This window comes from Aythya fuligula, chromosome 15, assembly GCF_009819795.1.
Source record: "Aythya fuligula isolate bAytFul2 chromosome 15, bAytFul2.pri, whole genome shotgun sequence".
In the NCBI taxonomy this organism is placed as follows: domain Eukaryota; kingdom Metazoa; phylum Chordata; class Aves; order Anseriformes; family Anatidae; genus Aythya; species Aythya fuligula.
In genome coordinates, this window is record NC_045573.1 from 4799707 (window position 1) to 4825784 (window position 26078).

The 26078-nt window shown below is 45.4% G+C and overlaps 1 protein-coding gene across 3 annotated transcripts in view; it reads left to right on the plus strand.

The window, feature by feature from the left end:
• Window positions 1-26078, plus strand: part of TTYH3 (tweety family member 3) — a 73409-nt gene that overhangs the window by 24847 nt on the left and 22484 nt on the right. For all 3 annotated transcript variants that reach the window (XM_032197569.1, XM_032197567.1, XM_032197568.1), the window contains exons 2-5: window positions 13128-13297; window positions 21598-21709; window positions 22627-22847; window positions 23607-23702. In XM_032197569.1, the coding sequence (XP_032053460.1) occupies window positions 13128-13297; window positions 21598-21709; window positions 22627-22847; window positions 23607-23702 (599 nt within the window). The remainder of the gene's footprint in view (window positions 1-13127; window positions 13298-21597; window positions 21710-22626; window positions 22848-23606; window positions 23703-26078) is intronic.

Below are 26078 nucleotides of genomic sequence, written 5' to 3' on the forward strand. Positions count from 1 at the left end.
TAACGTTCACGCTGTTGAGTCTCTTGTTCAGTCTCAGGTTGAACTTGCTGCGTTTATCACGCCCACAGAGCGCCTGCCTGCGCCTTGCAGCGCGTGGGGGCTGAGCTGTCACCTCCTGGTGCTTCGTGACCATGGCAGGTGGGGTAGGTCATGCAGCTGGAGGCAAACCTGGGCCAGAAGGGCTCGTGCTTTGCCTGGCTTGCTAAACAAGCTGAAAATAGCCCTAGAATGGGGTCACCAGCCACTTTGCACGCAGAGGCTCTCCACCAATTATGCGTGCCAGCGTGCGTGCTGTATGGCTGCATAACCATTTGGGGCCCCGGTGCAGGAGGGATGCCAACTGACTGCAGCGTGCCTGGAGGAAGGTCACGGAGCCGGTGAGAGCCTGACCTTCCCCTTGACCCCTCCAGCATGGAGAGGAGAAGGTGAGGAGGATCTGGATCCCCGAGCTGCCATCCCCTACCTGAAGCAGGAGCTTGGAGAAGGCAGCATCAGGCAGTTCTCTGAGATGCACAGCAGAAGGATGGAGGAACTCTAACCATAAGTTACAAAGGGAAGCAGCACCCGGGTGTAATTGCTCATGAATATTTTTTTCCATAGTGCTGGAGCAGGGTCTGAGGGAAGCTTTGGAAACTCTAGCCCTCGAGACACTTGAAACTTGCCTGGACATGGCTCAGAGCAACCTCATCTGACTACAAAATTAGCCCTACTTTTAGCAGCAGGTTGGACTACAGTGACCTCCAGAGGTCTCTTCCAGCCTGTTATTTTCTATCACTTCAAGGGACCTGTGAAATTGAGGTTTCTCTCTGGAATCTTGTAGCAGTGACATGTTGACTTAGTGGAGTGAACGCTGTAAAACTGGAGCTGTAAATGTGCACATTTAACATTTATGGGAATTAATCTTTCAGGACTCTGTGGCGCCTGTTTTCAAGTTCCTGAGAAAGGAGACCAGACAGCTATGAGTGCTGCTTTCCCCTGCTCCCTGGGGTGCTAAGCTGAGGCTGAGTGCTGCTTCTGTTTTCCAGTTATCCCCTGCCCCTCATTAGTGTGATCTCTGTTTATAAAATTTTCTTTCCATTCATACACTTCCCATATAATCCTTCTGAAATGTATTGACTCAGGGCAAGAGAAATGTAAAGAAAGTCCTTCTTGTTTTATCTTTCACTAATAAAGTCCAGTGGCGTGCAGGCGAGTTACAGCCTAACTGTAATGAAAAGCTAATCAGCAGCCTTCTCCGCCCCCTGGGATCCCAGGGGGTTACTGGAGCAGCACACTGCCCCAGTTTCCCGTCCTCATGTGTGTGGTGTCCGAATTCTTTCTTGATTTGGTGTTTTCAGCGTGACTCTTGATAAGCTGGTTTGATGCTGGTTGGCTGCTACATGTAGGGCCAGCATCTGACATATGACTTTAGAAGGGGAAAGCAACTTAAGTAGCTTAATAGGATTTAGCTCTGTCTACACTGTCCTGCCAGAGCACGTTATAAACCACTTTAGTGGGATTCCTTCTTTAAATATAACCATGACATCAGCATAGGCAGAACCTCCATAAGAGCTCTGGGAACTCTCTTGTAAAATCAATCTCAAAATGCACTTGAGAAGAATTAATGAATGAATGAACACCCGTGCAGGACTCGAGGTCTGGGATTCTATCCATGAGCGGGGTGGAAGAGTATCTGAAGGAGGGCTGTGTGCATTAGTCTACCTTTTAAAGTGCCTTTGTTTCTAGTGTAAATGATGTATCTGTCTTGGGAAAGTAGAGCAGCTTACAAGCAATCTTGTTAGGACAAAGAGGTGCAAATATGTGCTTCTTTTAACTGATATAACTGCCAGTACAGCAAAACAGCTCACTGTCCTTATATGTTCCCAAAAGTTGGTGGTAAGGGAGGGTAAGTGAGGCATATTTGTCCCTAAATACCTAATATAAAGCCAGTACTGTCACTCTTTTTTTATTTTTTCAGGCCAATGGCCTTTGACATTGTTCAGCTTTGCAGGCAGACGAGCCTTTGTAATGACCTGCTTTGCTGAGACCATTTCACCTCTTCTCCCAACCCACTTGGGAAACAGAAACCGTGAGAAGAGCTGCTCAGACCTGGAGCTGCATAGGGGGGTGCCCTCTGATTCTTGCTGTGGCCCCACATTGCATTTGTATCTGCGGAGATTTTCAATCTATGCACTCTTACCGCTACCTCTTGCCCTTCTCCCGTGAATGGCATTCGGGATGCGAATTTAAAAGCGTGTGGTTCCCTTCCTACAGCGTGCTGAATGGGCAGCAGGGGCAGAGGGTCCAAGCTGGGCTTGCTGACCCCTTGCCAGGACGCTGCTCTGGAGGGAGCGCCATCTGATTTCCCCCTGCTCACTCAGAGGACCATCTGCAGCTCTGCTCTGCTAATGGCGAGAGCTGTTAAAGAAAGCATCTCTATTCAAACTGCATTTCCCTTCAGCATAGCTGCCGGAGGCCCTAATCCCTTCTCGGCGCTTGGCGAGGAGCCTGCGTGGGGCCTTTCTTAGCTCTGCAGCTTCCCTCGCGCAGGCCGCGGTGCTGAGAGGAGAGGTGGTTAATGACGCTCCCAGTCTTGTCAGTGGTGCAGAAACACAGCTCCAGCTGTGACTGTGGTGGGTCTTGGCTGGCTTGGAGAGGGTTTTTTTTTGATCTGCTTCCTCTGTTAGTCTCTCGATGGTAGTTTTTTCCTGGGTTTGAAGGTTCCCCATAGTGCATATCGGTTGTCTTCCTCCCTGAGGTGTCCATCTGAGAGCTTTTTTTTCTCCTTTAATGAAAGAGAGGAAAAATAACCAACAACAAACCACCCAACCCCCAAAAAAAACACAAAACAAAACCAAGGAAGAAGTGGGGTGGAAATGCTTCCTGCACATGAATGAGCCTCTCTTTGGGAAGGGAAATGCACGGCTTCAAGTCGAAGGAAGAGATTTATTTTATTTTTAAACAAACAACTGTAATAGACTGCAAAGAGGAGGTTTGGGAGTGAATTTAGGGTGAGAAGCGTGGCAGCTGTTTGTCACTGCCAGCCTGACAGTTAATGGCATGTCCACATTGTTTGTGCAAGAGGGGCAGCTCAGGGCCACATCAATAGGTGGGTCAGAGGTCTGTGCTCCTCCTGCCCCAGCGAGTGGGAGGAAATCGCTGGCCCTATGGGATATTGCCCCTCGTCAGTCCTTCGTGGCCTCTCCACATGACTGACATCCTGCATTAAAGCTGGCTTCAAATAGAAATTATTTTAAGGAAGATGTCACGTGGAAAGCTAGCAATAGCACAACGGGTTGTGACTTTTTGAAGATTTAGGGCAGTTCGCCCTTGATTTTGCTCTCTGTTCCTTCCCAGAGGTCAGCCAGCAGGGCAGCTGTACCAGTGTCATTTGCTAATGTAATCAGGAGAGCTATTTCTTTCACCTTGTCGCTGGCTTATTTTGTGTTATGGACTACAGTAAGTTTTTGCTGTGCAAACGGCCATTTGACCTGCTTTAGTCGTACAGAAAAATGCCAGTAAAGCTGAACGGGGCAAATATAAATGGAAATGCAGTGCCCCCCCCCCTTTTTTTTTGTCATTATTTTTTGTTGCTGCTGTTTTTCCAAACTTCTTGCTTTAGATTCTGATGGTTGGCTTCAGGTTTTTTATGCACACACTGGACATGGATCTCCAAGTCAAAGACCCCTGAACAGAACAGCATTGGTGGAGCCCGTTCACATCACTTCTGTGCAACAACTTGCCTTCCTGTTCATTCAGTGCTAACAGAAGCACGCTGAGAAGCCACTTGAGGTAGATGGGTTATCTTGACCAGGAAAGTATCCCTTTTCTTCTTAATTAATTTTTTTTTAGACTGAAGTGCTCCCAAATGCCAAAGTGTGTGCCAGAGCTTCTTAGTTACACTAGAAAATAGTTCAACTGGTGGCTTAATCCTTTTGTGTGATAGCTGCTCTTTAGGAAAAGACCTTTTCACGGTGCCAATGATATGAAGCAAGCTGTAGAAATGTTAGTAGGCGCGTTGAGTTGCCTTTCAAGTCTAACATTAGTAACAATTTGACGCTGGGGTTCCCATTCCAATTTGGAATCGCTCTCATTACTCTGCATCACTTTATGGTTCAATGCAGGATTTTCTGGGTAAGATGTCATTCTGTAAATGATTCAAGAACACAACCCCACTGGCCCATCAGTGATCATGTTTTCTACATTTGTCTTACGTATTTTCATATCTCTTGGGTTTCTGCTTGCTTTCTATATTCCTGTGGTACAGTCAGAGCACTTTTACAGTCCTTCTGATTGCAAGTTCTGGATTCTTGTTTCCACTTATAGTTGTTAAAGAAAAAAAAAGTGTTTAGTGTCCTTTGCAGATCAGTTATGAGTCTTTCCACAAAGCCACGGTCTACTGTGAAAAGTCTCCTTAAAATGAGCTCATTTGGTAGGTCCGAGTAGACATTGGAGTACGTTATTTGCACACAGTGCTTGGGAACAAAGGTAAAGCTGCTGCTTTTCTGTTGGTCCTGGGGTGCCTTTTCTCTCCAAAGCAAATGAGCTTCTTTACTTGCCTGTGTGCGATCAGTGAGCTTTACCAGATCCTGGTTCCAGTCCCACCAAAATTAGTTGGAGGTGGAAGGCTGCAGTGATGTCACTATGGGGATGAGGCACTGTGCAGGGTCTAGTAGTGGAAAAATATAAAAAGAAGCCTGCCTGACTTTCCAGAATCACTTCAGTCCAAGTAGGGTTGTTAAAAATATCTTCTGTTAAAATGAACTTCTTTCATATGGAAATTTTGGAGACAAATTTGGAAAGTCAGTGTGTTTTTTTTTATCTCGTGGGGTAGACGGGAAATGGCCATACTCGATCTGTTTTTCCCTACTTTGATATGTCTGCAAATCATGAGATGCACAGAAAAGATGCCAGCAGAATCTGCAAGGAAGAGGGCTTGTGTGCACGCTCTGGATGCAACTGGATGCTTATGCTGTTAAAAAACTTGAGGGAGTACCTTCTTTGTCCAGCAAAGCTTCTTGACTTATGCATGTGATGTGATATTGAATTACTGAAGGCAATCCATCGAGTCCAAAATAATGTAAAATAATGACCGAATCAACCACATTATCTACAGCTGTCATGCTTGTGGAAACTCCTGTCCCTGATGATGGGATGGGCTCACCCTGTTGATGGCTTGCTGTTCCTCTGGGCAAAGTTTCCACAACTGGGGTAAGATTTTGTTTTCCATTCCACTTGGGGGTGGCTCTTTTCATTTCCGCTCTTCCCCAGTGCTTTATTTCCTCTTCCAAACAGAAATGGTGTGAGAAAGCCTCTGAAAGCAGACTGGAGGCTGGCTGTTCATGGGGTATGGCACGGTCGGTGCAGCTGGCAGTAACCTCTCTGCCGGGCCTCTCCTGCTCTGCACGTCCGAGCCGAGCACTGAGCCCAGCCTTCAAACTCCGTAATGGCTCTCTTCTGGTTTGGGTGGCTGTTTTAGGAGAAGGTGATAAAGCAGGACAAGTAACACTGCTGTGATCCTAAATATCTAAACCACTGCCATGTCATTCCCTGCTCCGTGCTGGAAAGGACAGGCTTTAGGTCCTGCAGAGGAACAGGAGAGAAAAAGGGGGTGCATGTGGTCATCTCTGCTGAAATGTCCTATCTTTATACAGGACCTCTGCAACTTACAGGAGCACTGTGAATACTTGGGTTTCAAACCATATCTACTAAGAAACAGTTAAAGAATAGCTAAAAAGAGCTGGTAGCTCACAGTAAAACACAGACTCCTTGCAGATGGAGGCATGAAAGAAAATCCTTGAGGTTGGCGTCTGCTCCAGCATATGCACAGTCAGCGGAGATAGGTAAAAAATGTGGTGTCCCAACTCTTTGCTTAATAGTGAGTAAGGATAGGTTTAATAGTAAGGATAGGCTTAATAGTGAGTAAGGATGAGATTTTTTTTCCCCCTAAATGAAGTGCATTGTCTGAGAGCCCACATTGTAGGAGGGGGGAGGGAAGAGGAGGGAAATTGGATTAAGTCACTGGGCTGCAGGCCTGAGCATTTCCTGCCTTTTTTCTTCCTTTTTTTTTTTTTTTTTTTTTTTTTAATATACCAGCACTGCCGAGATCACGTGCTGAGCTGTGCAAGCCTCCCCTGGTCCCTGGCTGCGTGCAACAGGCAGCTTGGCAGCACCGCACCTCGCCTTTGGGGAGATCCAGGCCAGCAAGAGCAGAGCTGGGGCTGGGGACTTGGCTTGGCAGGGGAATTTGTGCAACGCCTGGGCTCGGGCCAGGTAACGCAGGCACTGCTTGCTTATCCCCGAGTTGTAGGAGCATTAAATTCGTGCTGCCTTTGTAGCACGGAGTTTCTTTCCATTATCCAGTTTGCTGGAAAATTACCTTGTGAGGAGATTGGGTTTTAAGGCTTTTATGGGTGATACAGCTTTCGAAGCGAGGAAATAAAGCTGCTTCTAAAAGGCCGAGTAGAGGGACCGCCGTTGGTCAGGAACGCGTGAATTAATCTGTTGTGGGAAGGGAAGGGCTGGAGAAATTGTGCTGGTCTGGCATGGGCGAGCTGAGCGTGCACGCGAGCTGTGTGGGAGAGCTGTGCAATTCTTCTGGCGCTCCTCTTAATGCCCTCCGCCTTAATATTCCAAATATTTATTTGATCTTTGTCTTTAAACAAAGCTGGCTAATACGTTTAACGTTATCTGACCGGGCACGTTAGGAGGGAGTGAACTTCTAAAGCCAGAGGCCTGTTCCCAAGGGGATTCCTTACACGTTTTGCTGGTCTGGGATTTGGAGCAAAGACCTGCATGAACACTGATGCGCCCGTGGTTTTTTTAGAGCCCTGCAAGGGAATTTGCAGAATCCCCAGAAAGGAAATCCTCCTTTTCAGCGAGAATGCTCATTTGACAAGCTGCCAGTTCTGAGCTAAGCCTCATTTAATAAAGATTTAGTCTGTGGGGACCTGTCAGTGGAAACTGAATTTGGTGAGTGTCTCATTCTTTTCATCGCTGCAGCGCATAGAGTTTTTCAGCCAGCATTATGGAGAAACGAGGGATAAGAACATCCAATTTAGAGGACCCCCTTACCTCTGGGAATGTTTCCTTGCCGTGTAAGATGGAGATTGCTGAGTTGGTAACAGCTGAGGGAATAAAAGGATTGTTATTTGACTTCAGCCCAATAGGATGCCGGTGTTCACCGCTGATTAGTGTGGCTTAGATCTGCATTTGTGGGCAGGAAAAAAAAAAAAAACACAACCCAATTGTTAAGCAAATCCTTTCTCCTGGGAGCTCTCCTCCCTTTGGGTTGCGATAGGAGGTGCTCTGATGAATTCTAGCACCTGTCCCCACGCAACCTATGGCAGCTGAGGTGTGTAGATGTACCTGCACTATAAATTGTTAAAGCACAGTCTCAGCCAGACTCTGGCAATGATTGTATTTCATGCTTGGTATTGCAGTAAACCAACTATCAGCAAGGTTACATCTTTCTGGCCTCTGCGCCGGTGGCTTCTGCAAATTGTACCAAATATAAGGGCAGTGTTGAAAGTGTTTAATTATGAAGTAAGGGGTCAGAATGTTAACGTGGAGGAAATGATGATAATTTCTAATCAAACTAGCCTTGTTCTCAGTCGTTGCATGTACAAGGGCACTTGAGAAATTAATCTGAATTAACTGGAGGAATAAATTCAAAGCAGATTAGTTAAACCACTTTAAATGCACTAAAGTGAATTAAACTGCACTGAATTAAGACCATTTTAGTTAAACTACATTAAACCCCTGTGTGAACACTCATTTGTAATTAAGGCGACTTTAGTTCACGGCTCTAATTCCAATTAACTCTGGAATGCCCTTGCCCATGTAGATTGCCTCTCGGCATTAAGGAAGCTAGCTTGGCTGTTTAACCAACCTGGTTAACCTGCTTTGGGCTATCTAGTCGTGTTACGCGTTTCGACTGTAGATCTGTTTTATTCCAGTGTCTGCTGTCTTGTCCTCAGGTGATTAAATGAAAATAAAAAAATATGCATGACATAATCCTTGGCATTTTCCTTTTTTTTTCCAGCAAGGAAAGCCAGTAGCCAAAAAAGCCAAAGGCAAAGCGTTGGCCTACATTGCCGCTCCAGTGTGGGCTTGCTCTTAGTGCGTGTGTCTGTAATCTGCTGCGCTTCCTTGCAGCGTGCTTTCCCTGGGAGATGTCTGCAGAAGGAGATGAGACGGTGGAACCTGGCCTCCGTTTCCATGGTGCTCTTCCCTGCTGCCGAGGGATCCCGAGCGAAGGAGAATACGGCTCAGTGCCGTGGGAAAAGGCTCCTCCACAGCACGTTTCCTGCCCAGCCTTGCTTCTCCGCTGCGCTGAATGCGGCGATTGGCCTGGGAAGGCCTGTCCCCCAGGCGGAGGAGATATGGATGGTTTAGTGCTGAGATCAGTCGTGGTTTCCACATCCTTCCCCCCCCAGGCCCCGCAATTACATTTGCCAATACGTGGCTGGCTGGGTTCCCTAGAAAGTCTGCATCCTTCTGTGGAGGCTGTGGCGTGAATGACATCCTGAGACAGTTCGGTGTCTCGACAAACGCCACACAGAGCACTCTTCACCAGAAGGGAGATGAAATGAAAATCGAGCCTCTGAACTCTCAGCACGATCAGAGCGAGCTGATGAGGGGTCAGAATGTGCTGCTGCTGCTGCCAGCATTACACAGAGATCAGTTTGGTAGGATGTAATTATTTATCATCTGTGAGTACATGAGCTTCTCAGATGTTCTGAGGACTGCAAAAAAGGTGTGGAAAGTAGTGTGGGCATGACACTATCCCACAGCAGTTTCTTTTCTTGCTCAGAAGACTTCCGTCCTTGATGGAATAAATAGAGATGAGTGCTGCTTTGGCAGCAGCCCAGTTTGCTTCATTTGTTCTTCTGGGTGAACGTTTTTCTCTTCCCACACTCCTTTAACCTCTTCTCTCTGTTTTATTATCGCAATCTTAAGTCACTGCATGGAAATCCAGAAGGAACATTAGTTGCAGATTGAGTGGAAAGCTTTCTCTTGGCAAACGCTAACTTTAAGGTAAAACTATAAACAGCTCTCAATCTGGAAATGATTAAGGCAGCTGTGTTGTTGAGATGCTCAAAAGCTATAGCTGGTAGGTTTTATATTTTGTCCTGTGGGTTGAAATTACAAAGTTTAAGATGAAATAATTTTCAAATTACTGATGGAAGCTTAAAAGCAAATCTGCGTGCTTTTCGAGAACTGTCAGAAGACTTTTAGGTTTCCTCTCAAGTTTCTTCTTGAGGTTTTAGTGGACTTTATGACTAGTGGTAAAATAGCAATGCTATCCAGAAATAGCTGTCATCTATTTCATGTGAAGTTGCTCACTGTGCCGGACTGCTGTTGGTATAGTTTAGGCCAAAAAAAGTGGTAATTGGAAATTGGATAGGCTGAAATTCATAAAAACTTGTACTTAATATGGATTACTTGGAGTCTCTGTGTATTCAGGATTAACTTTCTAACCCCGTGCTGCTGCCAGGACTACCTGTGCCAAGTAACCTTTGTGGCAGAGGGGAGGTGGTGGGAGGACAAGGCCCTAAGCCAGCACTCTGCTGTCCAGTGAAGGGGCAAACCAGCAGGCTTCAGGCAATGCTAAACCTTGACATCTGTGTGCAACCCAGTGTTTACCTCCTGCATTGCAATGCTTCATTTTTTATTTTTATTTTTTAGGTTTTCATTAAGAAATGTGCCTAAATATATCTTGTATATCTCCTTTCTCATCCGTGTAGATCACTACTGCTCTTCTTGACTACCTTTGTGATTGCAGTTCCTTACATGAGGGCACTTCCTGCTGGGGGACGATGGAGTGGCGTGTACATCCCTTAAGTGCAGTTTCAGCAGCAGAAATTAGCCTTCCAGGACCACAGAGATCAGAGAGATACTCACGGAGCTAATGATGTAGATCACAGCTGGGGACTTGGGGGCTGAGAGAGCTGCAACCTTCTGTTTGGTGTGGGATTTTTCATCCAGTAGGCAAGTCTGTGTATCGGCTGAGTCAATCCTGGAGACTGTGAATCGTGCTGTGCTGAAGGCTGATCTGCATCCACGTCCTTGGGTGTTACATCAGCACCCAAGGTACCCTCATACCATGCGAACACTCCTGCCTCTGTAGAGCTAACCAGCCCCAGGGGTTTTACTAGGGGATGTTTTTGCCATGACTTTTGTTTCTTACAGAGATGGTGCCTCTCTCTGCATGGGAACCTAGATGTTTTCTGCCCCTTTTTGTCCTCTTATTCCCATTGAGAGGGTGAATGCCACGAATCCTGGCAACCCAGGCAGAGCTGAGAAAAGCCATTAACACTGCAGCAGGCTGTTGAGCACAGTGCATGCACAAGACCGAGTGTATTCAGGTTTCACGGTGCCTTTCCAAGCTAGCAGTGCTGCTCGTGGTTACTTCCCTGTGCATTGCTATTAACTTTTATTTTGAAAGAGCTGCTGAACGCTGCAGCTTCGTCTCCTGCCAGTCTGGTTGATTCCACTTGGATTTACACTCATTTTCAGGGACTGCTCTGTCTCCACTTCTGCCATTAGTGTCAGCACAGTGGTAAAATGTTGCTCCTTGAAGTTGTCTCCGTTTTCCTGTAAGGGCAGTTCATGCATCATTCGCTATAAAGGTTCTGGTAGTTCAGCAAATGTTCGAAGACGAATTGATGCTCTTTTGTGGCAAAAGGCCCAGTGCGTAATTTTGCATTTACTTGGGATAACGTGGCCTTGGATAACCGAGTCCCAGATTTAGTGTTGCAGGATAAAGTCTTGGAGGGTTTATCCAGCTTCAACCCCCTTTTTTAAATACTGTTATTTAATCCCAACAAGCAGGCACAGGCATATCTTTGGTTGCGACCAGGCTTTCACTGCCAGCCAGGCTCTGGGTCCTAAACTGACTCATCAGTCAGAAAGATTAACAACCGCTCTGCTGGATGATTTCACTTGTTGTCGTGGCACATATCCATTAATGGAAAACAAATATTCTCTGCAAAATGAAACACAGATCTGGGTGTACTGGCCAGCCAGCCCCTTTTGGCTAAAGGCTTATATTTAAGCACATATTAAAGCGTCCCTTCAAAGTGAGAACTCCAGATTGCTTGGTGCATGGCAGTCTTTGTGTGTGTGCTCTTTTCTGTTTGTTCCTTCTCAGTGAGGCTGTTCCTTTCCACCTGGAGCTGCAGAGTGATTTCTTTGCTAATAAAGTCTCTGGGAGGACTTTTTGGTGGGTTCTTCTTTCCGGAGGCAATGCCTGTTAGCGAGCAAGGAGGGCCGAGAGTGCAAGCAAAGAAGTGCAGGCAAGCAGCGCAGGCAAGCTGTGTGTTACCCAAGCCTGAAGCGTTTAAAAAATAACCAGTATCCCCAAGGAGCTTCAGTAGGCTGAATGTGTTGGTTAAATTAGTACTGAGGGCTTGTACATGGCAGGCCTTCAGAAGTGGGAGAAGTTGGGTCTCCGAATGCAGCTTCCCTCTCGAAGGCCTCTTTGTGCTCAGGAACTCGAGCGGTGCACACACCATCTGGCGTAATCATGGGAAAGGGGGATAGTGCTTTTTCCCTTCCAGCCCCGCTTCTCTCGCTTAAAAATCCCAATGTTCAGTTTCAGCTGTTGAGTTTGGGGAAGGTGCACCTGTAAGCTCCCCACATCCCCAGCGCGCTCAGTGAGCTCTGGGTCTCTTTCTTCAGGCCGCGAAGGCACACAGCACACAGCGACGTGGATCATCTGTCATGCAGCAAGAGAGCCCTAACTGGTGTGAATCTCATTATGTACATCTGATGGGCACTACAGCCCATAAATACTGCCATTTGCTGGGCTGGGAAGTACGTTCAAGTATTGTGTGGCTTATATAGCTTGCCAGAATTCAAACACAGCTGGGAGTACCTATGGAGTAAGATGGGGGAGAAGGAAGGGAAAGAAAAACCTCAGAAGAGGAACTTGCTACCAGATTCCCTTGGAAGTGTTCACAAATTTTGCTGAGAATCTTGCTGCAACTGCGGCAATCTGTGTTTCACATCTTTGACCAGGAGGCAGTTGTTGCTTCAATCAGAAGGAAGCCTATAAATATTTTAAAGGAATTTCTGCATGGGGAGAAAAAGAGAGACTGAGTAAAAAAACTTAAACCTTAGTGTTATGTTTGCTGATACAGATCTATGCCTGCCTTCCCAATATTGGGGCAGCAATAGGTATCTTAGGTCCTCTACAGATATTAACGCCATTTTTACTACATTGGCATTTGTCACTGCTACCCAAGGGTTTGCCCAAAAACACTTCTGGGTAAAATAACATCCTTTTACTTCATTCATTCACTTGAGAAAGAGTGGTTGGATTTAGTGTTAGAATTCGTTTAGTTTTTTTATTTAACAAAAATGTTTTGCATTTTTGGGCTTCAGCCAGGATTTTCTGAATAAAAATAAATCGGAATGGAGTTAAACACTTTCTGCCTTCCCTTCCTCCCAGGGAACAGCTGAATAGAAATAGGTGCAACAATACCGAAGCTTGTGACTACTTCAAGCTGGTGTGTCTGTAGCATCTGCATTAGTTTTGCTGTATCTGTATATGTGGATGGTATATGGAGGGTTTAGCATGTATTCTAGGTCTACCTAGAATAGAAGCATTGCATGGAGATTTTCTTTTTTTTTTTTTTTTTTTTTGAAAAAAAAATTCAATATCACACATGCATAATAAATTCCACCCCCTTTCAAACCTACTCATGCACTTGGGTGTCTAATGAATAAGCCCGCATATTTATTCATGAGGATTAAAGAACTGTACAGATAGAGGCAGCTGGCTGAACTATTCATTTATTTTCTCTTTAAATCTGCTGACCTCTGATCTGCAGTAAAGAGGGAGCCCTCCCTGATTCACTTTGGCTGCATGCAGAGGGGGCAGACAAAATGGCTCGGCTCATCGCAGCTCAGAGGCAGGAGATGGTTTCATCGAGCAGAGAGGCAGGGCAAGGAGAAAGCAGTGCTTGGAGCCCCCTGTTTGTGGCTTTTACAAACAAAACCAAAAACAACATATTAAACAACCAGTTTTCAGGTTTGGCCTTTAGTACTGTCTCACAGTCGAGTCCTCAGGCCTCTGGTTGATGGCCTGCGCTGTGGGTGCTCGGTGGACCCATGCTGACGACCGGTTTTCTTTTCCTCAGGCCCTGCTGCTGTTGGGTGGCGTGGCGCTCTCCTGCCTGGCTCTGGACCTGCTCTTCCTCTTGTTCTACTCCTTCTGGCTGTGCTGCCGCCACCGAAAGAGCGAAGAACACCTCAACGCAGACTGCTGCTGTACAGCGTGGTGTGTCATCATCGCGACCCTGGTGTGCAGGTAAGGCTGAGCACCTCGCTGCACAGGACATCGTGTGCTGCATTGTGTTTTCATGCTTGGAGTGCTGTGCCTGTAGTTAGTAAATGTTGGCAATAATCCCTCTTTCCGCTTGGTAGGTGTATGTTTTAAATGTCTGTAATGCATTTCCTTCCTCTCTGCCACTTGCTGAACTGCCTAATGGTTTGAGCGATGTGAAAAGGAATAGGTAATGGGCTGCTCTTTGATGCTTCAAGTGGTAAATCAAGGACGCTGTGTCCTTGGGAGCTTAACACTTAAATGGGAGGGAGACAGAGTTCAGGTATTTGATGGGTCTAGATGGGGATTTCTTAGAGTCTGGTGTCTGAAAAGAATGATTGTGGGGGAGAGTAGATTATGAAGAAAGAGACACAAATCGTTCTTTTGGATCTGGAAGTACTGGTGTTTGGACTTGGATGTTCAGATTTTGTAGCCTGTATAAGGCACTGCTACATTTTGTTGTATGTACTAATGCACAGAGCTCTCTCCAAGGGTTGCTAGTAATGCTGCTAGTGTCAGCAGTGTTTCATGTTACGACTGAACAATAGCCACTCTTGGAGATGTTCCTGGAAAACCAGCGAATTTAAGTAGTTGGTGGAGAACATAGGCAGAAGAAGTTAAAATGAATGAGTTTAGATTTTGCATTCTGTTTTCTTCTCTCTCTCTCTTTTTTTTTTTTTTTTTTTTTTTTGCCAATGCAGACAAGGATCCCATTTCCTAGAAATATAACAATGGGGCATCTGAAAGCAGGAACATGTTTGCAGGCCCCTGGAAAGAACTTTGGGCTTAGTCTGTTTTGACTTGAGCAGAATGAGTTCTCTGGGATCCGTGGACATTTACACTGAGCTTTCTTGCCAATTCTAAGCATCAGCTACTCCAAAAGTCCAGGTGGTCTGAGTTGCCCCTCTGCAGTTCTGAGAGCAGTTCCCTGTTCAGAAAGGAGGTAACAACGAGACAGTTGTATTTTGTTGCATCTCGTGGCTCGCTTTTTCTGTTAGCCTGCTGATAGACCATGTCCTGGATACATCACCCTTTTGGAGGCATACATGTTCCTTGAAGGCCAAGCTTAGCTGTTCAGGGGCTAGACTGTGCTATTAATGGACTTCTCCATTAGAAAGCAAATGGTATTTGCTCTTTCGAGGCACATACTTGAGAGACTAGAAAACCTCTGGAGTACTGGAATAAACACCACAGAGCAGACATTACTATGTTGTGGGTTTAGCAAGCTGGGGATGGATTTGCCTGTAAAAGCCAGGGCTTAGTGGTTTGGAGGAGAGCTAGTGTGTTTGAAAAATAGTGCTGTCTTTGCAGGGAGCTCTTCCATGCTTTGCTGATTGCAAGTAAGTGCCTGGAACAGAAAGGCAAACTAGAGAACAACTCACAAAAAGAAATCTCAACCTCAGACACCTTTCTTTTTAGTGATCTCAGGAGCTTCAGCTGCATCCATTCCAATCCACTGAAAATGCTGTGGTCCTAACCCTTCCTTACAGAAACACTAACTGATGCTATTTATAGTTGTGTTGCTGCTACAGGCTCTTGTTAGCTATTGTTATGCAGCATTTGTGTCCAAGACAGCTGCTGCAGAGTGTGGTAGTTCTGTTTGCTTTTAATTGTAGGCAGGGTGAGGAGGAGGCTTTCTGCATATCTCCCCAAGTGTGCATGAGACAATTTAAAGTTGGAAGGTCAGCATTTAAATTCTGGTAGGCTTGATGTAACTCCCAGTCATGTCTGCAAGCTGGAAAACGGCTTAAGCTTGCTCAAAATCTGAACAGTTGATTTACATCCTTGGTGTACCATTTGTTTCTGCAAGTACTAAATGCAGGAGTATCCTTAAAATTAAGATTCTCCTGGAATCTGCGGTGATACTGCCTGAATATTTGGTCTGGCCTTTTTTTTAAAGTTCCCCTCTGAAGCTGGCACTTGCAGCGGTAGCAGGATGGTACCAGCCCTGGGAGCTGCAGGTGCTGTCCAAGTGCTGGGCTCTCTGTGAAGCCGGGGTCTGTTTTCTGCCCCTCTGACAGCAGCTGGATGCGACAGCGCACTCAACGCGGCGCCTTTTGGCTCTCTGCGCCCGATATCTGTCTGGGAATGCAGATACGGCTTCCGACAAGCAAGGAATCCAATCTGCACTAGCAGGAAGTCCCAATTAGGTACCGGCAGTTAAAGATCAGTCAACTGGAGATGTCCTGTCCTAGCTGTGCGTGACACGCAGCAGAAGTGCCAGACCGGCAGATGCTGTTAGGTTCCAGCGAGAGGGAATAAAGCTCTTCTGAATGTCTGCCTGGGCCTGCAGGCTGACCTGGGAGGCAGTTCGTACCAGGGGGAACAAAGGTGGCTTGGATGCTCAGGCAGTGAGAGGATCCAGAGACCGCTCTGTTCTGTCCAAGTGCCATGGAGTGGGCTGTTGTCTTCCTAGCTGAGAACTAGGTAACTCTGGTTGATCCCAGCCATGCCTAGTACTTGCTTATCTAGGTAGTGGTTAAACCCAGAGGGCAGTTTGTGAATCCTGCTCAGTGCTGGATCGCTGTGGATCACTGTTACCTCTTTTCCTGCTGAGCAAAAGGGAGAATGCTGAGCCAGCAGGAGGGCAGAGCTGGTTAATAGGAATTCTCCAGCAAAATACCTCTCTAATGAGTCCTCCCGGTTGCTTTAATGACAAAGCTGCAGGAAGGACTTGCATAGATTATTCCTTGAAAACCTAGTTCGTTGCTAGACTTTACGAATTTTGATTGGTTTGTGTGTATGGGGAGTTGTCATCTCATATAAATCCCCTCACCCTCAGATCCCTGTAGGTCATGCTAACACACCCGCAAGGGACCTCAGCTCCGAAGGTGGGTAGGAAGCTTCATGGAAAGGATACCTGAAAGAAACGGGTGCAATTAAATGGTGAAAACTTGCTTTCTCAAGTGCTAATAGCGCTTTCCCTTGGTGCTAAAGTGCAAGGTGGTAATTAGACAGACAAATTAACATTCCTCCTGAGAACATGAAGTCTAAAAAGGGCTCTCCTTATGAAGTTCCTGTAATTAAAGATGACTTGGTGTAGTTAGATTATTCATTTCTAAAGATGTGATGTGAATGGCTAGTGCTCATCTTTTCAGACTAGTGACTGGATGCCCACGGGGTTTTCACTGTGTGTGTGTGTTATGACTGGAAGATCTCTCCATCAGCAGGCATGAGTATGTTCTCTGCATCAGATTAATGCTTCGCTGTTCACGTACACCTTGTATAATCCAGAAAACATTTTTTGCAGATTGTATTACAAGGAAATGTGGAATTACACCTGATTTCTTTTGCTGTCTCCTTATCATGGAATGTCCTAAGCCCATGCACCTCTTGCATGCAAATAATAGGGAGGCTGTGTCCTTGGGGAAATTCAGCTGTGAGCCTTTCAGGAAAAGAGAGAGGGAAATGGGTGTTTTTTTCTCCAGACGTGAATTTCTTGAGCCTTGTTGAAAAGTGATACTGAAGTGTACGTACACAACATGCAGTAATTAAAACCATAGTGTTGTCTCTGTATGAATATGTAGAAGTCGCAGCATGCTGCTGGTCTGTCTCTTGTCATATCACTGTCTGAAGAGCTGGTGCAGCACATAGTCGTCTCTCCCTAGTGTGCATCTGTGGGTATGCATTAGTAATGACAGCGTTAATCTTAGGAGTGTACTGTTTTCTTCTTTTAACATACGAGGGTGCCTTAAAACTTACCAAAATGACTGAGTAACCAAGTGGCTTTTTAAATGCTGTATCAAGCATCAGGAGAAATTTCTTAAATGTCCCATTGGAGCTTAGTAGATAAATTTTAAGATTATTCTTACTTAAAAATACCATTGAGAAGGAAGGAAGAGGAGAGGTGGTGCTAGTGAAGGGGGCAGGAGAGTGACAAAAGTAGGTCTGGGAGGAAGAACCGAGGCTGGGGTGGTGTGGACTGAGGAGCTGAGGTGTGTGCGTGCTGGGGAGGGGAGTGCGGCAGAAGGAAGAATAGCACAAGTGGAGATGAGTTTCCCACAGAAGTGTTGAAAATGCGTTGGAGTATCTTCCAGAGGGTGCTAGGGTGGGAAGAAAGCTGTGTCATTCAGGAATGCTGTTCTTGTATCCACGCTGCATGACAGAACTGCAGGCTTCCTCACTGGGTGATGGTTTTGTCATCATGGACTGGGAGATGTCTGCGCTGTCTGAGGCTCCGGAGCCGTCCGGGGTCTGTGCAAGAAGCCATGAGATCGGTCCTGACCTCAGGGACTTACGCTGTTGGGTTAGGATGAGTCAATCTATTTTTACTTTAAAAGAGTGAGCTCAAATGAAAGGGAGCCCCTGGTTCTTTTTAATCAAATAAAAGGTAGTTAAAAACTGCTTCAAATCCTTAAATCTGCTTTGAACAACAGCAACTTATACCGGGGTGTGTAGGCAGGGATTTGAAACAACTGTTGGATTTAGATAGGCCAAATGCAAGCAGAAAGCAATAGCAGCACTTCTCTCTTCCCCCATCGGCGGCTCCCCCCCGCCTGCCCTTTGGCTCATCTTCCCCCTCGGTCACAGCGTGGATCCAGGCAGCTGCAACCAGCCCGTGCCTCTGGGCTGCAGGGATGGATGGCTTCCCTCCCTCTAGCATGATAGGAAGGGGAACTGCCACAAAACGGCACACGGCTTGCTCCTAGAAGGAATGGCTCCGTGTAAGTAGCTCTTGCTAGCACAGCATACGAATGCAGAGCTGGCTTTTGCTGCGCAGTAATGGAATAATTAATGTGCTGTCTGTAGGTTCTGGTGGATGTATGGTATGCACATCTAGAGGAATGTGTTGCTTGAATTAAATGGCTTTTATCCTAATTCCTGTTGCTCCAGGAAGAGGCGGATGCCCAGCCTATCCCCGAGCAGCCGGGATCCCTCCCGTCCCTCAGCCAGCCACCCCACATTAATTAATTGTCCTGCATGACGCCCTGTGGTACGGAATACCCCTTTGGCCGGTTGGGGTCAGCTGTCATGGGTCTGTCCCCTCCCAGCTGGAGGGACTCTACCAGGGAGTGTAGCTGTGGAACAAAGAATAATGGCTTTGAAAAAAGCCTTGTGCCGTTAGCACAAGAGACACCAGTGCCCGAAGGACCTGGGGCAAAGGCAGGAACATCAGACAGACAGCCGTGGGGAGCAGAGGCTTGCCTACCATCCAGAACACAGTGGGGGACCCAGCCACAAACGTAAACCAGATGGCAGCGTTGAATGCATGCATGAAAATCAACCTGGCAGTGGCATGGGACATAGGGGTGGAACTGGACGACCCCCTGGTTCGGCACCATGGGCATCTCACAGGCTTACCTGCAAGATGTCCCGGCAATAAACAGCTCCGTTGCCGATTCTCAGGGGTTGAACGAGTGCTTCTTTTTTTTTGGGGGGGGGGCTAAAGTTGCACCAATGGGAGGTTTAGGTTGGATATTAGGAAAAACTTCTTTACTGAAAAGGGTGTTAGGTATTGGAATGGGCTGCCCAGGGAAGTGGTTGAGTCAACATCCCTGGAGGTCTTTAAAAGACGTTTGGATGTAGAGCTTAGGGATATGGTTTAGTGGAGGACTTGTTAGTGTTAGGTCAGACTTTGAACTGGGTGATCTTGGAGTTCTCTTCCACCCTAGGTGATTCTGTGATTCTGTATGAGCAGTGACAGTACCTAGGTGGTTATGGGCGGCTGGGGGTGGTAACACGATGCTGGGCAGGACGCCTGCGAGGATGGATGGCTGCTGGGATGATTCTGCCTCTCTGATATGGTAAAGAGGTTTGAGTCAGTTGCCTGTAGTTGGCAGCACTTGATAAATATTTCTCTTGTGTAAAGTGGCTAAGGTACCTAGCAGTGTTGTATCTTTAAGGACAAAATGACTGCTGCCACTTCATGCAGAGTGCTGTTTCTGAGCCTTTTCCACCAAAAAAAAAAAGTGCTACTGTGGTGGGAATACTGAGAACCAAGCAGCAGGTTTTGGGCACTCACCAAGCCTTTGCTGAAAGAATAGCATTCTAGTAGCTGTAATGGGATGAATAAACATCACTTGCCAATTAGAGGGTTCAAATCTGCATATTCAATGCCTGGAATGTCCTGGAATTTATTTGGTGTTGACAGTATAAACAACTGCTAAAGTTTGCTGCTGCTGTGGACAATGAAATGGTTTGTCTGAATTTGTTTGCTCTGATAAGACCAGGGGAAATTCAAGCCAGAGGTTTGTAATTGCAGTGATGGGATGCTGAGCTGTTTTATCCTGGGAACAGCTCAGGATCTGTAATCTCTCTAGTTCTCAGGGATGGGGAGTGCTGTTTTTTTTTGTTTGTTTCTGTTTTGTTAATCCTCATCACCACCACCTGCATCCTAGGCATGCATTATCAAGCTCTGATTATAGCTGCAACCAGGGAGGAATGCAGAGGGCTTTTCTCTCTTCCATTATCAGCATTGTTACCATTGTGAAAATATTTGAGGGATGTTGTCCATGAAGAAAGAGACTGAATTCTTGTATTAACACTAAATATTAGGAGTTACATACGTGCTACCTCTCTTTGTGTATGATGTAGCTGTCTCCCATCCCTGCGAGACTCTTCAGCTAAGGCTTATAGACCAAGCCCCCTGTAATTTCTGGAGATTTTATTGTTGGAAAAAGCATGGGGCTGACGTGGATTTTCACAGGGGCTCTGCTTCCAGTGTGTGATCTTTACTTCTATTTCTTGCACATGTGAAGAAAACGTAGAAGTGCAGCCAGGTGACTATATTGTTCTGCTCACTGGTTTTGGGATGCGTGAGACACGGGAAGGGAAGGGTGGATGCTGTGTTCCTGCAGAACAGGAGTGACAGCTTAAACAGTCATTTGGACTGCAGACTGGTGTACATGCCAGAGCAAATCTAGGCAAGTGTCTGTTATCCAGACAAAGCCCACCCTGGCCTGCTTAGGTTCATTCTCCAGCTGGGTGATGGAGGTGAAGAACGCTGAATGTCCTTTTGTGACCCTTCCTGTTAAACCAAGACCCTGCACTTCCTTGTTCTGGAAGCTGTTTGCCTTGCTTCCTTCCTCTTTCATACCTCCTTCAAACCACCTCTGTGAGTGTGGTGCTATAACCCAAGCACAAAGTTATTGTGAGGAAATTGCTTCATCCAGAATTTTTTTAACATATTTAAATAAAAAAAAAAAAAATCCTTTCTCCTACACCACCACCAGCTTCGTTTCCAGTTCCACCATCTTGGTGTCTTGAGAACCATCCCGGAAAAGATTCTGGATGTTCTGAAGACAAAAGTGACATGAGAATGGGAAATGTGTATCCTGGTAATGTTTGTTTCCCCTAAGTTCAGTTGTATAAACCCTTAACAAGTTCTTTCTTCCTCTGTTATTAGTAAAAATGGGCTTGGGAAGAGGAATGGTGAGTTCCTGTGGTAATGCCTTAATAGAAGGGGTATTGCTGACTTGCTTCAGATAATCTCCTGGTTGTAACTCAGTTACAGGATCTTCCTCCTGTAAGTGAGGCTTAAGCTAATATGGTTTACTTCATAATTGGGGCAGACTGATATGTGTGGACAGTTACGGCAAATCAACTGATAGGTGGTAATTTGCCAAGCAGCTGGAGTTGAATTGTGTCTGCAAGCTTGAAAATCACTTGCTTAAAAATAAATAAGCTTTTTGTCCTAGCAAGTTATTAAGCTTTGCTTCCAAATAGTCTGAATCAGTACAACTCAAATGCTTCTAATGGAAGATAAATCAAGATAGATGATGTTCATGCATATTTCAGAGTGTAGCTAGAGAAGACATGGAAAATAGATCCAGAAGACACCACCATAGACAAGTAGTCAGTGCAAGCTCTCAGTATCCTTTTCTTAAAAATGTAATGAAATGATCTGTATTTCATGTCCAGAGAAGGCATGGGGTTCCTGGCAGAGCAATGGTAGCACCCATTTCCTCTTGCAGGAGCCACTGGAGTGCATGTTGGCTGTCTTGATTTCTGCTTGCCCATGGCTGGGTCTGAGCTCTCTAATGGCTCTCTAACAGATTGTCATTCATAAATGAAGCTCACACATTAAGAAGGGATGGTTCATTATATGGATGCTATATAGACAATTGTTGGCTGCGTGGGAAATGCAGGAGAACATTCACAGATTGACTTTTCTGGTGGTTGCTGGGGAGCATAATTACCCCAGCTGCTCTTTGTGGAGGCATGAAGCTTTCCTTCCTGTAAAAGATGCTGATGTGACCATGAAGGGCCTTGCACAGGTAAGCGGTGCGTTATATCGCTACCCTTTAGCTTTAACTATACCCTTTCTTGCTTTTTTACCTCTGCAGTGCTGGAATTGCTGTTGGCTTCTATGGGAATGGAGAGACCAGTGACGGTATTCACCGGCTGACCTACTCGCTGCGCCATGCAAACCGCACTGTGGCGGGTGTCCAGGACCGGGTAAGCGCAAGGGGAGGCACCCTCACAAATGGGGAATGAGGGAATGAGCAGACATCCTCGGCACCTCTTCTCCTGAATCTGTCTGTGCCTGTATCTCTGCCTTTTTTTTGTTGTTGTTAGTCTCCAAGCTTAGAGATGTGCTAAAATTTCCGTTAATGGAGTGATGCTTTCTTCAGCTCTTCTAAAAATATCAGAGCAAACAGAGCTTGTTAAATGAAGTCTTCTCTTTGCGATTGTGCTTGATTTAAACACAGCTTCTGATCGGCTCTATTCCATGGACATGGAGGCAGGCCAAAGCAGATGAGTCTGTTAGTAGAATATATCATTTTAGCACAATTGGTTATTGCTGTAGTACCTCAAATTTCATGGTACCTTTCTGCAACCCTGATGGCTACAGGTACTAATATCAGGGCATTGTAACCTTCCACAAATGTCCCTCCACTAGACTTAATTGTAGACATTTTTAACCTGTTTTAGAACTAAGGTGAACAAATATTAAGGGGAAAAAAAATTGCCTTCACAGCCCTAGTGGCTGTGTTCTGGGTTTGTGCTGTTCTGTTCTATATTTCGATATGGAAAATGACTTTTAAACCGTGTTTAAAGCAAAGGTACAGAAGGTGGTTAAAAAAGGGATGGCTATTGTGATTTAAGATTTCCTGCTTATCAGCAGAGCCTGTTTAACACGTTGTAAAGTGTGTAGGTATGGTGAAGGCTCAGCTGAGATACCATCAGAGGACAACTTGCAAACAATCAACTTTATAGATGCTTGTAGGTTGTTTTTGAAGGGCAAGCAGTCTCAGCCTCTTAAGACAGAAAAGCAGTAGTTTGGAAGCTGTCCATAACTCACTAGTAAGAATGAATCCTCTTTTACTTCTGTGACTTCCTAAGCTTTTTTTCTTTTCTTTGCCACACTGTAGGTGTTAGATACTGCAGTGGCCCTGAACCAAACAGTGGAGCCAAACTTACTCGTCCTGGAGGAGATGTTTGCAAAGCAGACAGACTACCTGCACATTATCCAGAAGTTACAAGGTCTCTTGGATGATCTGGTCAGGCAAACCACTGAGATCCCCTTTTGGAAGAATGAAGAGCTGTCTCTGGAGGAGCTGGCAATTCAAATTGACCTCTATGACTGGTACAGGTGTGTACTGTGCTGTAGTACAATGGTTGCATTTGTTTTGGCCTGTTTTGCAATAATTAAGTGCGTGTGCTGGGTGGCTGAGCCAAAGGCCATGTATGTTACTCCAGGTGCTCTTGGCCCAGTCCACTGATTTCATTTCTTAGAGCAAAAATGCATTCAGTTTAAATGAAAATGCATGGCAACAACTTTTTTCTTAATTTTCAGTTGGTTAATTACCAACTGAAGGGAAGCTTATTCTCCACATAAAAAATCTTGTACAAAAGCTTGTGTTCTAAAACTGGGGAAGTGTTTGTATATTAACTAGATAGAGTAGGAAACTGAACTTGTTCCTTGGCTAACTTCCCTTTTTACTAAAGTTATTGAATAAAAGATCACACCAAGTGTATTCCACGAAAGAATGCCTCTATCCACACGTATGGATTAACTGAAGCACATTCTGACAAATGGCTAGTTCAAGAAAGTGCAATGCTTCTTTGCCTGATGGTGTCTAGTTGCATATAACTTGTACAGTAGCACAAGATTAGCAGTCTCATTTCTCAACAACTGTGTATGCTGAGCACGTTGTTTAAAGGCTTTTGCATGCCTGGTCTCCATACCCAGGAAATAGCCAGTGCTTTCTGCAGATAAACCATTAGCAGTGTCTCTTACTCAAAGAAAAGTGAGGCTAATTTTTTTTTCTCCATTAGTTACTTTACCTGCTTAATCTATTGTTTGTATACACCAGTTTTCCTTTGCCAACTATGCTTTTATTTGCTGCAGGTGGCTGGGTTACTTGGGCCTGCTCCTGTTCCACGTTCTAATATGTTTGCTGGTGCTCTTCGGACTCATTAGAAACTCCAGAGCCATTCTTTTGGGGTAAGTCCTGACCCGGGTACGGTGCAGAAGGAAGGCCAGCTGAGTGCAAGTGCCTGATAGCTTAAACCTCTAGACTCTTGTCCATTGATTTCAAGGGCTTTTGAGGCTGAACAGTTTAAATCTGTCTCTTAACGTAGAGAGCCTTTGTAGCACATTGCTCTGTGATTTGGATTAGGGCTACATGCAAGAGAGGTTCACAGGCAGGAGCTATAAGATTCAGTGGTACTGTTGTCACTTTGCTTTCGCATCAAAACCAAGTAACTCCTCTGGGTAGTCTGCCTTTTGCTGGATAGCACTGGTAGCCTCTGTTTGCCTGGGAGTCAGCTGGTAGATAGTAATGTGGACAGCCTCCCTTGAATTTACAGGTTTAAAAAATTTCCCTGTAATTCTCTACAGTGGTGAAGGCATTTGTTAATGGCTGATAAGCTTTGCATGTGTTTACACAGCCTGGTAGCATGCCTTTTGTGTCACGATCTGCTCTTGTTTACCTTTGGCTGTCACACCTGAAGACACTTTAAACTGAGAACACACAATGATTTGTACAGCTATGAGGAGGAGTCTTGTTGCCATGGTACTGCAATATTAATGCATATCTGCTTCTACAAAGCTCTGCAAATGCTGCCATGCTGAGGCCCCGCTACAAGAAAAAAAATATTTCTCTATGTTGAAGCTTGGTTTAATTTGGCACATTTGGCAAAGATACTGGTTTCGTGAACATAATGACAGTTTGACAACTGACGTAGCCAAGAGTTTATCCTGGTACATGGTGATACCATTAATAATTGGAATGCGTATTCAGATTTGTTATTTGCCAGATGACTTCATACCTGGCAGGTTGTACAGACAAAAGTCCAAGTGTATGCACAGATGGTAAACCCAGAGTTTAAATTAGAATCTCATTCCATGTTAGCCAGAAGTTCATATTAAGGCATTCCCCAAAGGGAGCACATGGCATAGAGAAGCAAGTGTGTCACAGCCAAGCAAGATGGTGAAATGCCAGTTTTTGATCTTCCAGCCAAGCAATCAGTTACTGACCCAGTCATCTTCATTTAAAGTAAAACAACGACTGTGTCACATTGAACAGATCACCACGCTCAGCTGAAGGCACCAAGTGGTGTTGTCCTTATGTCATAAAACCACAGAACCTTGCTGATCCATGACTGATAATTTTTGTATCCTTTTTAAAAAGCATAATAAGGTATTCAGCCACTTTATTCCAGAGTGCTGTGCAAGGCTCAGTCTGGTGAGGCTCCATGACTTCTGCAAGGCGAATTCCCATCCTGTGAATGGATCTGTGGTCCCTCAGAAATATGTTGTTAAACTGAGGAATAGATCTTTTTTAAAATAAAAATAAAAATCAGACCCACAAATATATTTTTGTAAAGCTCTAGTCTTCAGTGAAACAAGTGTAGCAGAAAAGAGATGCCCCTTCCTCATGGCTCACACTAGGTTTGACTAAATAATAACTTGATTATGCGTTTGTTGTGTTTTTTTTTTTTTTTGTTGTTTTGTTTTGTTTTTGGAGGGAAGGTGGGAGGAACCTCCTTGTATTACAAAGCCTGAACTCAAAAGCATGCCTGAGAAAGCAAACCAGTACCCCTTTACTCTGAAGATAGGGATGCATAAAATGATACAGCTTATTAGTCTGCATTCCCATACCTGAGGGAGTTGAGGAGCACTTTTGCCTAAATGTCTCTAGCACTCATACTGACAGCAAAGGTGAAGAGCTAATGTGCTGGTTGGGGAAGTGCAAAAGCTTTTCCCACTGCTGTGTGCTAGCTGGGTATCAATGAGATGACCGCTCCATCATCTCGCTGCTTTGTGTGTCTGTCTTGGCCTGATAGCAGCCATTTCCCACTGTTTGTGCCAGTAATGAGGTCCGGCTGCCAGAACGAAACTTAAGTCTGTGCAGAGATGTGCTCATGTGGCAGCTGTGGAAGGGATCTGAACCATTGCTCTGAGCTGTTTGCCTACAGATGCTTGGCTCTCTCCTTGGGCTATGTGAGGTGCTCAGGTGGTGTTCAGATGCTTACAGCTGGAGACCAAAGTCAGGTATCCTAACACGGGCAAAGTATTCCTTCCAACTGCATGTAGCCAATGCGTTGCTTACACCAGACAGCCTTGTTTATTCTAGAAACAGAAGGAATTTGCCCAATTTTGTTGTTTTTATATATACATGTATATCTATAGGGTGGGAGGGTATTTTTCTCTGAATATCTTCTGGGTTTAGAAAGTAATGTCCAGAGTGAGACTAGTTCAAGTGACAGGATTGTAGCCATTTGTCTGCCAGTCTGCCTTCCCCTGGACCACCCCTGTGCCTTTGGCTTCCTTGCTATAAGCAGACTAAAGGCTTCTCTTTGGGCATCTTCCTTCCCT